Consider the following 15,783-nt stretch of genomic DNA (forward strand, 5'->3'; position numbering starts at 1 on the left):
GGCAACTGTAGTCCCAGATACTGGGGAGGCTGAGGCAGGAGAATTGCTTAAACCCGAGAGGTGGAGGTTGCAGTGAGCCTAGATCATGCCCTGCACTCCAGCCTGGTGACAGAGCGAGAGAAAGAACATTTCCTTGGGGTAATCACAAATTAGTTTTATTGTACAATGTTTCAGATGAAAAAAAGGTTACAAAAAAAATCTATTTTTGTTTGTTAAAAACATTAGGAAATCTTTTCCTTGAACTTATCTAAGAGAGTTTTCTTATCAGTCACTATATATAATGACCAAGCAGTTGTGAAGGGGAAAAATTTCCACAAAATTTTTAACATTACTGAGAGAAGAAAAAGTTATCTTACTTTTTTCATTCTGGCTTTAGAATTCTTTTATTTTTCCTTCAGAGAAGAAATATACCCCAAAAAAAAGGGATTTAATTAGTATTTCTAATGAGCATAACTAAAAATGTAAAAAAGTTCTTCATTTTAAGCAAAACACACTAAGTAACATTTGGACAGAAGTCATACCTGGGTTCCAGGCTTATAGCCTGTGTTCTAGTTCTTGAAGGTGTATTGAAATCAATATTTATCCTAAGTAAATTAACACCAAAACATAAAAGCAAATACTGTATGTTTTCATTTGTTAGTGGGAGCTAAAAATTAGGTACTCATGGACATAAAGACGGCAACAAAGACACTTGGGGACTACTAGAGGCGGGAGGCAGGGAGGGCAGTAAAGGCTGAAAAACCAAATGTTGGGTATTGTGCTCAGTACATGGGGTAACAGGATCCTTCATAACCTAAACCTCAACATCATTCAATATACCCAAGTAACAAGCCTGCAAAAGTACTCCGAAAACTAAAAGTTGAAAAAGAAAAACAAAAAACAAAAAACAAAAAATATTATTTATAAATATGGAAATCTGTATAATTTGGGATATCTTTTTTATTGAGAAGAACACTCTATTGAAAAAATATCAGTGAGCTGCAGATTATTTGCATATATGTGAAACTAAAATCAAATCTTGAGTTATTCATGGAACATGAAGAAATGATTTTAAAATTCATATGGAGAATTCAAGTTCAAATATCATGAAAAGGTTGGACCTAAACTAACAGATCCCTATCCTCTCCTGGGAAGAAATAACATATAACATTAACTTTAAAAAAGTAAATACAAGGCTGGGCGTGGTGGCTCACGCTTGCAATCGTAGCACTTTGGGAAGCTGGGGCAGGCAGATCACCTGACGTCAGTCAGGAGTTCGAGACCAGCCTGGCCAACTTAGTGAAACCCCGTCTCCACTAAAATACAAAAATCAGCTGGGTATGGTGGCGCACACCTTGTAGTCCCAGCTACTCAGGAGGCTGAGGCATGAGAATTGCTTGAACCCAGGAAGCAGAGGTTGCAGTGAGCCAAAAATCACACCACTATATTCCAGCCTGGGCAACAGAGCAAGACTCCGTCTCAAAAAAAACAAAAAAATCCAAATATCTTCTCATTAATACTTTAGTATGTTTTAACTAAGTCTTATATACAATCACATCTATATGCCATTAATTTGTACTGAAATATAATTTGCCAAATTAATGGCATATAGATGTGAGCCACCAAATATCCTTAAAATTTTGCTTTAGGGTTCAAAGAAAACCTTGAAAATAGGAAGTTATATTAGGTCATCAGCAGAACTATAATTACGAGTTTGAAAATAAATCTATCCTTTTTGTTTTGTTTTGTTTTGAAACAGGGTCTCACTCTCATGGCTTGATCAAGACTCACTTCAGCCTCCCCAAGCTAAAGTGATCCTTGCACCTTGGACTCCCAAGTAGCTGGGACTATAGGCACACACCACCACACCCAGTTAATTTTTATATTTTTTTGTAGAGATAGGATTTTGCAATGTTGCCCAGGCTGGTCTTGAACTCCTTGGCTCAAGCAATCCTCCCACCTTGGACTCCCAAAGTCCTGGGATCACAGGTCTGAGCCACCCAGCCAACTTAATTTTTTAAATGAATAAAACATACAGAGTTTAAAGTTCAACATATTTAAGTTGACCCCAAAGAAAAGCTCCAAGGAGGCTGGGAGTGGTGGCTCACATCTGTAATCCCAGCACATTGGGAGACCAAGGCAGGAGGATCACTTAAACCCATTTTGAGACCAGCCTGGGTGACATGGCAAGACCTTGTCTCTACTAAAACCCAGAAAAAGTTGCCAGGCATGGTAGTGCACGCCTGTAATCACTTGAGCCCAGCAGGTTGAGGCTGTAGTGAGCTGTGTTCAAGCCACTACGCTCCAGTCTGGGCATCAGAGTGAGACTCTGTCCCAAAAAAAAAATAGAAAAGCTCCAAGGAAAATGCAGTACACAGAGTGTAAGGTAATTAAGTCATTGAAATCCTTCAATCTCAAGAGAAAATTTCTCTCATTTTCAATCTCTCTCTGTCACATTTACACAAATATATACACCTGATGGAATTAATCACTTTTGTTTTGAATAATTTATCACAATACTACCTTAAGTCAAATCAACTATTTTCTTCAGAAAGTGTACCTTTGGGCCAGACACAGGGGCTCACGCCTGCAATCCTAGCACTTTGAGAGGCTGAGGCAGGCAAGTCACCTGAGGTCAGAAGCTCAAGACTAGCCTGGCCAACATGGCAAAACCCCGTCTCTACTAAAAATACAAAAATTAGCCAGGCATGGTGGTGGGTGCCTGTAATCCCAGCTACTGGGAGGCTGAGGTAGGAGAACTGCTTGGACCTGGGAGGTGGAGGTTGCAGTGAGCAGAGATCGCGCCACTGTACTCCAGACTGGGTGACAGAGCTACAGTCTGTCTCGAAAACAAAAAGTGTACCTTTGTTGTGCTTAATAACTTGATAGTGATAATGTCTCCATACTAGAATGATCTATGCTATGGAAATTTCCCCAGAATACTTGTTTTAATTCTTATTAGATGTTTAAAATATTCAATTTTTAAAGAACATTTTGAGAAGAAAAATTCTATGTCTTGTACAAACTGTCAAATCTTAAACTAGAATCTTAAACTAGAATGAATGACTGACTACAATTTTCTAACCTATACTTCTTTTTGCATATAAAATGTCAGAAATGAGATCTCCAAAATCCTCTAGATTTGAAAGTTCTGTCTAGGCAGAAAACAGAGAATATTCATACTGTATTGCTTTTTTTTCCTCTTTTTAAATGAGGTAGTTACACAACCTTTCTTAAACAATATGAACACATATACCCTGGTTAAAAGGTGCCAGTAGTAATAAGTTCACAAAATGTTCAATATTTCAACATTATAGTTCTTTAAGATGTTGCCCTCCTGGTAAAACACTGATTTTTTTTATTTATTTAACATCTCTAGTTGGATCCAGTATGCTTCCTTACCCCAGTCTGTTCCATCGCCTGCACTTCTAGATTCATTGTCTCCTTCCTCTGATGTAACCAAGAAGTCAAACTCCTTTAGAGCTTCTTTTGTATCTCGATCTTCACTGCTGTCAGGCAATGCTTTTTTCCTAACAATCTAATGAAAAACATGCTAAATTAAATAAAGGAGATAGTTTCCCTTTACCGCTGAATAAGAAAATTCAATTATTTTCTTCAGAATGTGTACCTTTGTTGTATTAAATAACTGTACTACCTCAGTGAAAATCACATTGTTTTTAAAGACATTATAAATTTTAAAGCAGTGATTTAAACTTTGTTCAACAATATGATGGCTTAAGTCAATTAATAGAACCACATGTGGAAATATAAGACATGTATTGAAACAATGTAGATAATTTACAAGGTACTCTGTTAGGTTCCCATAATTATTTCTACTGTCCTAACCTTGCATCGGTTTTCTCTAGAAGCTCTCCATACATTTAATTTTTTTCTCTAAAACACTGCTCTTTCAGACTGAATCTAACAAATTGGTAAAGGCAGCTACGGTTCATTTTTATATCTTTAGAAATAACTGGAATCACAAATCCAGTTGAAGTGTTAAAACTTAAGCTTCATACATGCAGAGACAATTTTTGAGATCTACACACCTAAGCTCTTTATAAATACTAGGTCACCTTTACCAACATGGGCCTAAAGAAATTGTATGCTTTGGTTTGCATTTCTTTGAATAAAATTTCAATATCTCAGTTTCTCTAGATTTCAGCTTCTTCACTTCATGCAAAACAGAAATAGCATGATATGATCAAATGTTATCCCTGGGCTATTAGGAGTGGCTTAAAATTATCAAAGTTTTACAGACAGATCAATGGGATAGACCAGACAGACAGACTAAAGAGTTCAGAAGCAGAGCCCAAGAGATGACAAACACGTGACTTGTATGGCCCTGTTCCCATGCTGACAACTGGTATCATTTATCAATCACAGCACTCTTCATCAAAGACAAGATACAGCATCAGAAACCTTTCTCAGCATAGCACTTCCAAGAAGCCACTACCAATGGAACAAAGGTGCCACCATAGATGAAACCTATCTGGCTTTAACTGTCCTGGTACATACAAAACCTGGATAGGAGAAATCAAAGGATTACTTAATGATGCTAGAATAATTTGTTTAACTATTTGGGATATTTTTGTAAAATCAAGAAATACTTCTATGCTTACAGCACCTCCCAATCTAACATCTAGCAAATTGATTCGACAAAAAAGCAAGATCAGTGTGGCAGACTGAGAACCGAAAACCCATTCTTGAATGTGTATTTTTATAAATACAAACCATATTTGAATAATCTGTTCTAATTTTCCCTAGGCAGCCATACTAAGGCAGAAAGGTGTCTCTGAAGAGTTATGCCAACAGGACACCCCAATTCTCATAGTTCCACATATAAATATATTGCCTAATCTACCTTCTTTTACCCTAAAGGCTTAATCCCTCCCTCTTCTGGACCCTGATGAGATGCCAGCTGTAATTCAGAGGGACTATCGTCAACATCTTTGTCTGTAAGTCCTTGTTCTCACTGCCTGACAAAAAGAGCAGGGAAAATCCGTAAGAAGTACATAGAACCTCAAACTGCAAGTCTGAATGTATTCTCAACATTCAATATTATATTTAATGTCACAAAAGCAACTCCTGGGGGAAAAAACCCGTTTCTGGTCTCATCACCTCAGCATATTCATACAAAGAATAAATGGCATATTTATTACTGTCATTGCAGATTACGATTTACCAAGTATCCCACTTTAAATAAATAAACCGAAAGTCCTTTGCTTTTAATGTTTGGGTATAGAAGAAAAATAAATTGTGTTTACCAATGGAGAACAGGATTAGAACAGGAAGGTCTAGAGTTTGTAATAACAAGCATATATTACTTTTCTTCCTGACATAGAAGGTTCCACTCCACTCCTACCTTCAATGAGCTTATGAATCAATTGAAGAAATTAAGACAAAACCAAATTAAATTATGGGCTGCATAGGGTGCCTACGCAGATCAGAAAAAATAAATAAATAAACTGTCACTTCAAAAACCTTCAGTAGGGCCATGACACAAAGGAACATGAGATTCTTTACACTGTGGCTAAAAAAATAGTTAATAGCTCTTATTTCCATTCTTTTTCCTCCTGAAGTTTCTGAATGGGAGATTAGATGCTGCTGCAGAAGTTAGCCTTCACACAGCTTGAAACTGATAACGTCTTACATGCACATATAATCTCAAGGTTGTTATTATGCTTAGCTGGTGATAACAAGAATGCTGATAATAATGACAGTAAAGAAAAATAAGGACTGGGCACAATGGCTCACGTCTGTAATCCCTGCACTTTGGGAGGCCAAGGTGGGTGGATCGCTTGAGGTCAGGAGTTCGAGACCAGCCTGGCCAACATGATGAAACCCTATCTCTACTAAAAATACAAAAAAAATTAGCTGGGCATGGTGGTTCATGTCTATAATCCCGGCTACTCAGGAGGCTGACGCTGCAGTGAGCTGGGATCGTACCACTGCACTCCAGCCTGGGCAACAAGAGCAAAACTCTGCTCTGTCTCAAAAAAAAAAAAACAGTGAAGAGGCAGATGATGAAGAAAAAGACAATTTAGAGGAGGAAAATAATCCAGCATGTAACCCAAACTCCAAAAATGGCAAAGAAAAAAGAAGAGGATATGAGGCTTTGAAGACACTCCTGTATACAGCCTAAATACAACAGCAGTTACTAAGGGCTTTATGTTTCTCTATTTTCTTAGTTGAGTCTATTAAATTATTTTGATTAAATAAATAAATTAACATTTTAAAAACTTGTTCTACTTGACGTTTTAATAGGATAACTTTTAGCTTTCCCTATAGAATGCAATAAATTTTCTGTTATGCTTATTCACTGCTAAACAGAATTAGATTTTTAAAGTCCTTTTGGCATGTAGCTATTTGACTGTAGCTGGAAAATTAATGTAATATAATGTAAAAATATGCAAAACTGTTAAAACCAGTGATTAATTTGCTTAGAAATATTTTTTTCTAAAAAACTAAAAAAGTTTTTCAGTGCAGTAGCATGATCATGGCTCACTGCAACATCAAATTCCTGGTCTCAAGCGATCCCCCTTCCTCAGCCTCCTGGGTAGTTGAAACTACATGTGTATGCTATTGCACAAGGCTAACTAAAATAATTTTTTTGGAGATGGAGTCTTGCTATGTTGCCTAGGCTGGTCCCAAACTCCTGGCCTCAAGTGATCCTCCCACTTCAGCCTCCTGAGTAGCTGGGTTTACAGGCACAAGCCACTGCACCCACCACAGAACTGCTATGATCTGTACTAATTAGAAGAGAGTATATTTATTATGTCTGTGGGTTAGGAATTTCTAATAAGAGCATATGTAATAGTTTTAATATCTATAAACTTTTAAATATTTAAATTGATATCACTAACACAGAAACATATAGCATCATGATTCAAGGCATTATTTAATACTGAGCTATGAATAAAGTATTTTGATGGAAAAATAATATCTCGATGCAATCATTATAGAAATAACAAGGGGCTACACAATTTCCAGATGATTAGGGCACAGAAAAAGTGTCACAGAAGTTTAGGCTTTGCCTTTTACGACAGTAAATTAAGACACATGCTATTACTACCTGTTTGGATAAGAAAAATTGTAAGTTACTACTTGAAGTACAAATAATTTCCATGGCAGTGCTGTATTAGCAAAGTACTACTGAACAGTGGTCAGGGAATACAATAATGTGGCAGAAATAATTTGAAAGTCTCTGATGGAGCCCAAGAAGCAGAAGGCATAAAAAACAGATGGGTTACACTTAAAAAGCACTTTGTAAGTTAAATAGATCATTTTCGCACATAGTGTCTCTTTATTCCTCACAAAATCCTTCATGGTTAAGATGGTTATTTATTACAATCCACATTTTACAAATGAAAAGACTAAGCCTGAAGCATTAAGAAACACAAATAGTGACAGAACTGGAGCTTAACCCAAGTCTTTTAGCTAGAGGTCCAATCTGCTTTATATTACTTTACACTCCTCTCTATTCACAAATAAATGTGAAAGAGGAAAAATGTAAACATTTTCCTAGACAAAGCAAAACACATTCTCATCTCTTACTTAAAAAAGAAGGAAAAGGAGTAGGAGAAAGAAGGAAGAAGTGAGAGAAGAGAGAAGGGGAGAAAGTGAAGACAGAGGAAAAGGGGAAGAGGGAAGAAGAGAAGAAAATGGAGAAGGGAAGAGAAAGAAGTGGCTAGTAAGAGACATCTCTCATTCCAAGAAACTGCCATGGGAAAGTCAATAAGCTGAACAAAACTTGAGAATCCTTCACAATTGTGAAGAAATCTAATGGAAGAGTTCTCAAAGTTTGCAGAATTTGTCTACCAAAACAATCCTGACAAGACAAAAACTGCATATATTAGAGCTGATGCTAGTCACCATCAGGCACCGTAATGTGTCTGTCAGTTCTATTCTCTTATAGCAACCAATAACCCTGCATTGTTATAACACACAGTATTTACTATATTCATCTGCCCCATAGAAAACTGTCCTGTTCAATGAATGAACAAAAAATCAAACAGCGAGGAATTTCAAGAGAAAGCTACTATACAAAAAATATTCTTAATTTGAAATCAATATTAAAAACTCGCCCCAAATTCATGAAAAAGAAAAAGCTAGAGGTTAAGATTAAAGAACATGGATTCTTTTATGCATTATGTAGTATGTATTATAGTCCCTAAAAATATTTATATTGTATGAGTTATCTAACTCACTGTTGACGTATCAATGACGCTTTTCTCTCTTCCATCAACGTCATCATCTTCATCTTCATCACTGAAATCTGCAGCTGCACTTTCAAGGAATTTGAAATTATCCAGCACGGAGGCAGAATCTGTTAACTCAGATTTTCTGGTGTAAAACATGTATATTCTGCTTAGTTAATCTTTTTAACTTTAATATAAGAATTAAGCCATGATATGTTGCATTAACTTCTGTTTATATGGTAACTATAAATCCCAAATCACATTATCTATATTGATTCTTATCAATTACATTCTCACAGATAAATTTTAAAAGCAATACAGGCTGTAGATACTCTTTTAAGTACTTTGTAATCCTATCTACCTACCTACCTACCTACCTACCTACCTGGAGACAAAGTCTCACTCTGTTGCCCAGGCTGGAGTGCAGTAGCATGATCTAATTCACTCCAACCTCTGCCTCCCAGGTTCATGCAACTCTTCAGCTTCAGCCTCCCATGTAGCTAGGATTACAAGAGGGAGCCACCACACTCAGCTAATTTTTGTATTTTCAACAGAGATGGGATTCCACTATGTTGCCCAAGCTGGTCTCTAACTCCTGAGCCCAAGTGATCCACCTCAGCCTCAGCCTCCCAAAGTGCTGGGATTATAGGTGTGAGCCACCATGCCTGGCCACTCATATTTACTTAGATTAGTGATAATCTAATGTAAAGAACTCCCCTTCCTGATTCAGTATTATTTTGATCCTTACACCAACCTTAATGTATTTCTTTTTTTAAAAATATATTTATTATCTCTACCTCCATTTTTCTCTACTCTTATCCTCTCTGCAACTCTCTTTGACCTCTTACATAAGTTTCCACAACTAAGAAAATAACAAATATGTCATTTTTCTCTGATGCAATCTTGTATTTCTGCTCAATAACTAAAGTAAAAGAGAAAATGTGTACATAAAGTTATAACAGCAATATTAACATTATTGTAAGACTTGACCCTGTTGATTAATAAGCCACTAATCTTTTAGAAATAATTGAATTTTCAAATACATGACTTGAATTGAGTTCCCTCAAAATAAATTTAGTAAAGGTTCCAATGGCCAGAACAAAAAGATCTCTCCAGTTCATTAGGTAATCTTTTAGACAGAGAGCATTTTCCTGAAGGANATATATATATATATATATATATATACACACACACATACACACACACACACACACACACACACACACACACACACATCTATCTTAAATTTCAAATCTCCTTAGAGCTTTGCGTTTGGTATCAGCCTCTTCTAACCTTTTATCCCTACTGAAATCTGACAGATTAACAACAATATCCTGGTCATTCTTAAAGGACAGATCAAGGCCAAAACACACACGAGTGGTCTTCCCTGAAAGTCTTTACTGAAGGTTATTAAAGTATGCATTATAGCTCTTAAAAACATTTATACTATGGTGGCTCATGCCTCTAATCCCAACACTTTGGGAGGCTGAGGTGGGTAGAGAGGTCAAGAGATCAAGACCATCCTGGTCAACATGGTGAAACCTATCTCTACTAAAAATGCAAAAAATTAGCTGGGCATAGTGGTACATGCCTGCAGTCCCAGCTGCTCGGGAGGCTGAGGAAGAAGAATCACTGGAACCCAGGAGGCAGAGGTTGCAGTGAGCCAAGATGGCATCACTGTACTCCAGCCTGGCAACAAAGCAAAATGTCTAAAAAAAAAAAAAAGAAAAAATTATACTATCTAAGTTAACTTGATGACTTACGTTGACCCATAACATAAAAATAGATAATGTCCACACGGTCTATGTCTATAGAGAGAAATACCATGCCTTACATTTACAAATACAAGTTAATGTATTTTTTAATGAAGCCTACAAAGTTGGAAATGTATTCTTAGTTATTAATGAATACATTTTAGAAGGCTCCACAGATCTTTGTTTATAAAAGTCCCACAGTGAACCTTTACCTAATCCCATAATTTTAGTTTATATTCCAAATAACAGGAACTATCTTCTCACCAGAAAATTTATAGAGCTCAATTAAAACCATTCTGCCTTCCTAAACAAGTGTCAAAATAAAAATCATACTTAGACATTCACAGAATTTTGACTTTTTATTCAATTAACAATCATGGAAGACTTTTTCCAATAAAGAAAAATCTCTTTATTGAACTGTTTATGCTTATTTTAAGTAGAATTATATATGATTGCATGATACATAATCCAAAATGGAAAACAAAATATTTCAAATAGCTAATGAATTTTTCACACTTACGCTATCACTTATAATATGTATTTTATATCAAAGGAAAGATAAATTACAGCATTATGAGATAAACAAAAGTGGCTAAAAAGCAGGGTTACTTCTAAATAATTTGAGGTACTTTTGTGATTTCTGGATCATCAATCATGAAATTTTGTTCTTACAGACTGTACTGAATTTCCAAACAAAATGTTTTCTGAAGTTTTATTTGTTGATTAGGACAATATACTAAAATCTGTATTAAATACATAAATTTGAAGCAAATGTCATAAATAATAGTATTCTTGAATTAAAATAGTCATAAATGATAACTCCAATCCTTATGTGTTATCTTCTAACCAAACAAAATTTTAGAATTTTTATTAAATTATAATTATTTCTATGTCACTACCTGAAAGTACAAATAACGCCCATAAAACCAAAAATATTTAATAAGAACTAATTATAGTGAAAACACTTCCCAGACAAAATACTTACCCAATCATTGCTGTCTCTTTAACTTCAGCCTCTGTGCCATTTACAACTGAGTCCTGATTTTTGTCATCTTCCCTGTCAGTGACATCACTTGAAAAGCCCAACAAAGCTCGCACTCGTTTAGATTTCACATCTAGAATAGTATCTGTATAACCCACCTCCTGTAGATACCTGTGTGAAGAGGATCCTTACAGTTCAGTCATACTGGAATCAGTATTCTATAATTTAATATATAAATGAAAGCATTTATTTAAACTCATTGACCACATAAGACTTAACAGTACAGTACTATGCTAGTAAGACTTAATAAATAACCTTCCAGCTGCAGATGGAGCTGTCTCCTGCAGTACCAGCCTCTACAGTCACTGAGAAAAATGAGAGAACTATACAATACACCATTCATTATATTTACCATAAGAAGAAGCTGGTCTTTAATATATCTAATAGCACATTCTTTCCTTTAGGCTAGATTGGAGCTAGCTCACTCCCAGACTCTACCAAATTAGTATTTTATAATAGTTATTCCAGTAGCTTTTTTTTTTTTTTTTTTACATTTGTCATGTATCAATTGTTTGTGATCTAGACAGAATGTTCCTAGCATATATGGTCTCCTTCATTACACACAAGAAGGAAGTATTTCTCGAGTCACCTCTACAGAATGGAAGCTTCTATCCTGAGACAACTTTAAAATAAAAATAGACTGCAATTAAATTGTGGCATGTAGGGGGTGTGTGTATGTTACTGAAAGGCAGTGGCACAGAAAAAACAGCAAAGGCTTTGTACTGAGAGCTAGGTCTGGGTCCTATTTCTGCCACTTACTTGCATAACTTTAATTCTCCTGAACCTCAGTTTTCTATCCCCTAAAACAGACATACCTAATATTGTACTTGACATATAAAAAGCACTCAATAAATATTAACACGAAAGTTGACAAAAAAGGCCAAAGTGGCAGTGGCAGGACCATGAAAATGGTAAATGCCATTAGTAAACATGATAGACAAACATTTGACATAAACTTATAAGCAGGCACTGAGTCTACTGGATGAAAGAAGAAAACAAAGGTTGATGAGATAAGCAGTTTAAATTAAGTTTATTGCAAGATTTGGTCTTGGTTATCACAGTTGAAAGATCTATCTCAAAAATATATGTGATCAAAGGGAATAAGTGTATCTTATCAAATCAAGATGCTCATTTTTCAATCCCATCCAATATTTATAGAGAAGTCTCGATTAAAGTTTAGATAATAAATACTCCAATTCCCTAAATTTAAAGTTCTTGAAAACTGCTTCAAAGGTGTTATATTTTTCCATTTTTAACAAATAATATTTGAGACATACCTCACTTTGGCAACAAAATCACATTACAAATACCTGTTTCAAAACTGCTCTTGCCATAGATAAGCTGGTTTTACTAAATAGTCACTTCCTCATTCATTGATAAAATGACACCTTTACTCTGAAGAGTTATGGGTCCTTTAAAGTTTCTGAAAATATTTCTTGTATAGCTCATTATGAAACTATTTCTTGTTAAAAAAAAAAATTAGCATTCTAAGAACACATCTATTTTAAAAAGGAAGATGTATACGTCATATTTAAGATCAAAGCGTGGGCATTAGTAAAAATCCACTTATTAAATATCAGAAAATATCTCATTTTCTTCTGTCTAGATTAAAAAATAGATATGTGAAGAAATTTTAAGATTCTCTTTCCATAGTCAAAAGGAATAGCTGCTATACATCTACTTTGGAAACCTTGGGTTTAAACAACCTTATAATCAACCTTCAAACAACAGGTAGCAAATTTCCTTTTACTGAGGCATTTCAAAGGTGGTATTCAAGAACCAGGCACTGAGCCAGTGAATCTAGTCTACCTCTTGATATCAGAACCTCAATCCATCTTTGTTTACTCTTTGTTGTCTCAAACACATATATTTTATGGAAGAAAGTTGACCAGGCGCAGTGGCTCACACCTGGAATCCCAGCACTTTGGGTGGCCAAAGCAGGCAGATCACTTGAGGTTAAGAGTTCCAGAACAGCCTAGCCAACATAGCAAAACACCATCTCTACAAAAATACAAAAAAATTAGCCAGGCATGGTGGTATACGGCTGTAGTCCCAGCTACTTGGGAGGCTAAGGCAGGAGAATCATTTAAGCCCAGGAGGCAGAGGTTGCAGTGAGCCAAGATCATGAAACCACACTCCAGCCTGGGCAACAGAGAGAGACTCAGTCTCAATCAAGTAAGCAAGCAATCAATCAATAAAGTGTATGTTAGGCAGTATTTGCAAATTTGGAGAATTCAAAAAGTTCTCCAATTATTTAAAAGTTTTAAAACATAACAAAATTGCATGTCAACACCAACTGCATATATATTAAAATGTTTATATTCATACATAAAAGATGCAATGAAAAGAATAACTTTAAAGGTATAGAATTTTTTTAACTATATAAATTCCACCACACAGAAAAAGTATTTAATATGAAAAAGGAATAGAAATTCAATTAAGCTTTTTCACAGCATCCATCTAATAATAATAAGAGATAAATTATTCATCTGACTTGAAAATACACAGTAAAAATAACTTTGTAAAAATGTTTCTTGTCTTTAACCATTTTTAAGTTCGACCTTGGGACACTTACTGTCTGAGTAGTTGTCGACCTTGTTTCCACATTAACTGGCTGTTTTGTTGTGGCTGCACTTCTGTTTCATTACCTTCATCTGGAAAACATTAAGTGATAATGAAACTGACTTGTTTTATGGATTGGAGGGCATCTCAATTCATTAATAACGTCCAATAAACATTCATAAGGCTAAGAATATGTAACTGCAACTGTAAGGTATGTGTTAGGATAATGTGAGTTCTGTTTTTTAACTATAATTTCTATAACAAAACTCTAAGAAAAATTATTGCTACTGGATTTCCCTGAGTAGCAGAACTAAAACAAATACATTTTCCCTATCTTTAACTAGACTGAGAATTTTTCTCCAGAACAAAGACTTATCCAATCAAGTCACAAAATGAGAGCCAAATAAAAGTATTATAAAGTAGCATATCAGAACTAGAACAAGTCAATAATAATAATAATTGAACATTTAAAAATAACTAGGAGTATAACTGGATTATTTGTAACACAAAGGATAAATGCTTCAGAGGATGGATGGCCCATATTCCATGATGTGGTTTTTACACATTGCATGCCTGTATCAAAATATCTCATGTACCCCATAAATATATATACCTACTATGTACCCACAAAAATTAAAAATAAATAATGGCTGGGCATGGTGGTTCACACCTATAATCCCAGAAATTTGGGAGGTCAAGACAAGTGGATCTCTCAACATAGAGTAAACCCTGTCTCTAANAAAATTAGCTGGGCATGGTAGTGTGCACCTGTAGTCCCAGCTACACGAGAGGCTGAGGCAGAAGAATTGCTTGAACCCAGGAGGCAGAGCTTGCAGTGAGCCAAGATTGCGCTACTGCACTCCAGCCTGGCAACAGAGTGAGACTCCGTATCAAAAAAAAGAAAAAAAAAATTAAGTATTTACTACCTGCTGTGTTAAAAACACATACACTGTTTCTTTTATTCCTTACAACCTCAAAGATAGGTACTTAGCCTCATTTTAAAGATAAGAAGGCTGAGTTTTGGAAGGTAATTTTCAGGTTAGAAACACAGTGGTAAGTGTTGAACTTCTGTTCATTCCAGAACCCCAGCATTTTCCTTCACATGACATCACTACAACAGGAAATTAGAGAAATACATGAATAAAAGTAAGAATTAAATCTTGTATGTTTGTTTTTATTCTAAAACAACTCTAAAATAACTAGGCTTAGTTCTATGATATACCAAAGAAATAGAAGCAGAGTAGACTGGAGAGGCAGGTAGAAAATAAGGGGAATTAAATTAACTTCAAAAAGAAGCTAATTACTTTATGATAACTTCAAAGAGAATATACGTTAAAAAAAAAAAAAAAAAAAAAAAAGGGAAAAAAAAAAAAAAAAAAAAAAAAAGAAAAAAAAAAAAAAAAAAAAAAAATTTATCTGGACACAGTGGCATGCGGCTGTAGTCCCAGCTATTAGGGAGGCTGAGGTAGGAGGATCACCTGGGCCCAGGAAGTCAAGGCTGCAGTGAGCTGTGCTCATGCCACCACACACAAGCCTGGGCAACAGAGGGAGATTCTGTCTCAAAAAAAAAAAAGTGAATAAATAATTTTTTTTAAAAAAAGAACTAGAACAAAATACTGAGGAATGATTGTAGAAAAGCCAATTTGGTAAACAGCAGATATATAACAATCTCAATCCAAACCTCTTTCCTTCATTAGCTACTACATTTAAAAACCTCAAGTATTCTTTTAATGACATTGTTTGAAAGAAAACCTCCTAAACATTTTAAAGCTTAAATTCATCATTAAGTAAAAGCAGAGTCCTTTCTAAAAGGTGGTAAAAAGAACTTTCCCTATGGTAAGTCTGGTCTGCACAATCTCCAAACTACACTATGGTTCTACGTTAACAGTACAAAAAAAGTACATACTTTCCTCAGCCCTTGATCAAACTCTAAAAAACTGCTGATCTGTATAGGATCTTATTTAAGTGGAGATACAAAAGGGACTGGTAAACTTTATTTGGTGACATTTGAAATTAAGTATTTACTGGCCAGGCACTGTGGCTCACACCTACAATCCCGGCACTTTGGGAGGCCAAGGCATGTAGATCACAAGGTCAGGGGATCAAGACCATCCTGGCTAACATGGTGAAACCCCGTCTCTACTAAAAATACAAAAAATTAGCTGGAGGCCGGGAGCGGTGGCTCACGCCTGTAATCCCAGCACTTTGGGAGGCCGAGGCGGGTGGATCACGAGGTCAAGAGATC

The 15,783-nt window shown here is 35.5% G+C and overlaps 1 protein-coding gene across 2 annotated transcripts in view; it reads right to left on the reverse strand.

Moving 5' to 3' along the window:
• STRN (striatin) overlaps positions 1-15,783 on the reverse strand; it is a 124,767-nt gene that overhangs the window by 48,634 nt on the left and 60,350 nt on the right. For both annotated transcript variants that reach the window (XM_017534885.2, XM_017534886.2), the window contains exons 4-7: positions 13,552-13,630; positions 10,920-11,087; positions 8,190-8,325; positions 3,382-3,517 (exon numbers count right to left, since the gene is read on the reverse strand). In XM_017534885.2, coding sequence (XP_017390374.1) covers positions 3,382-3,517; positions 8,190-8,325; positions 10,920-11,087; positions 13,552-13,630 — 519 coding nt within the window. The remainder of the gene's footprint in view (positions 1-3,381; positions 3,518-8,189; positions 8,326-10,919; positions 11,088-13,551; positions 13,631-15,783) is intronic.

This window comes from Cebus imitator, unplaced genomic scaffold (genome assembly GCF_001604975.1).
Source record: "Cebus imitator isolate Cc_AM_T3 unplaced genomic scaffold, Cebus_imitator-1.0 Scaffold88, whole genome shotgun sequence".
Taxonomy (NCBI): domain Eukaryota; kingdom Metazoa; phylum Chordata; class Mammalia; order Primates; family Cebidae; genus Cebus; species Cebus imitator.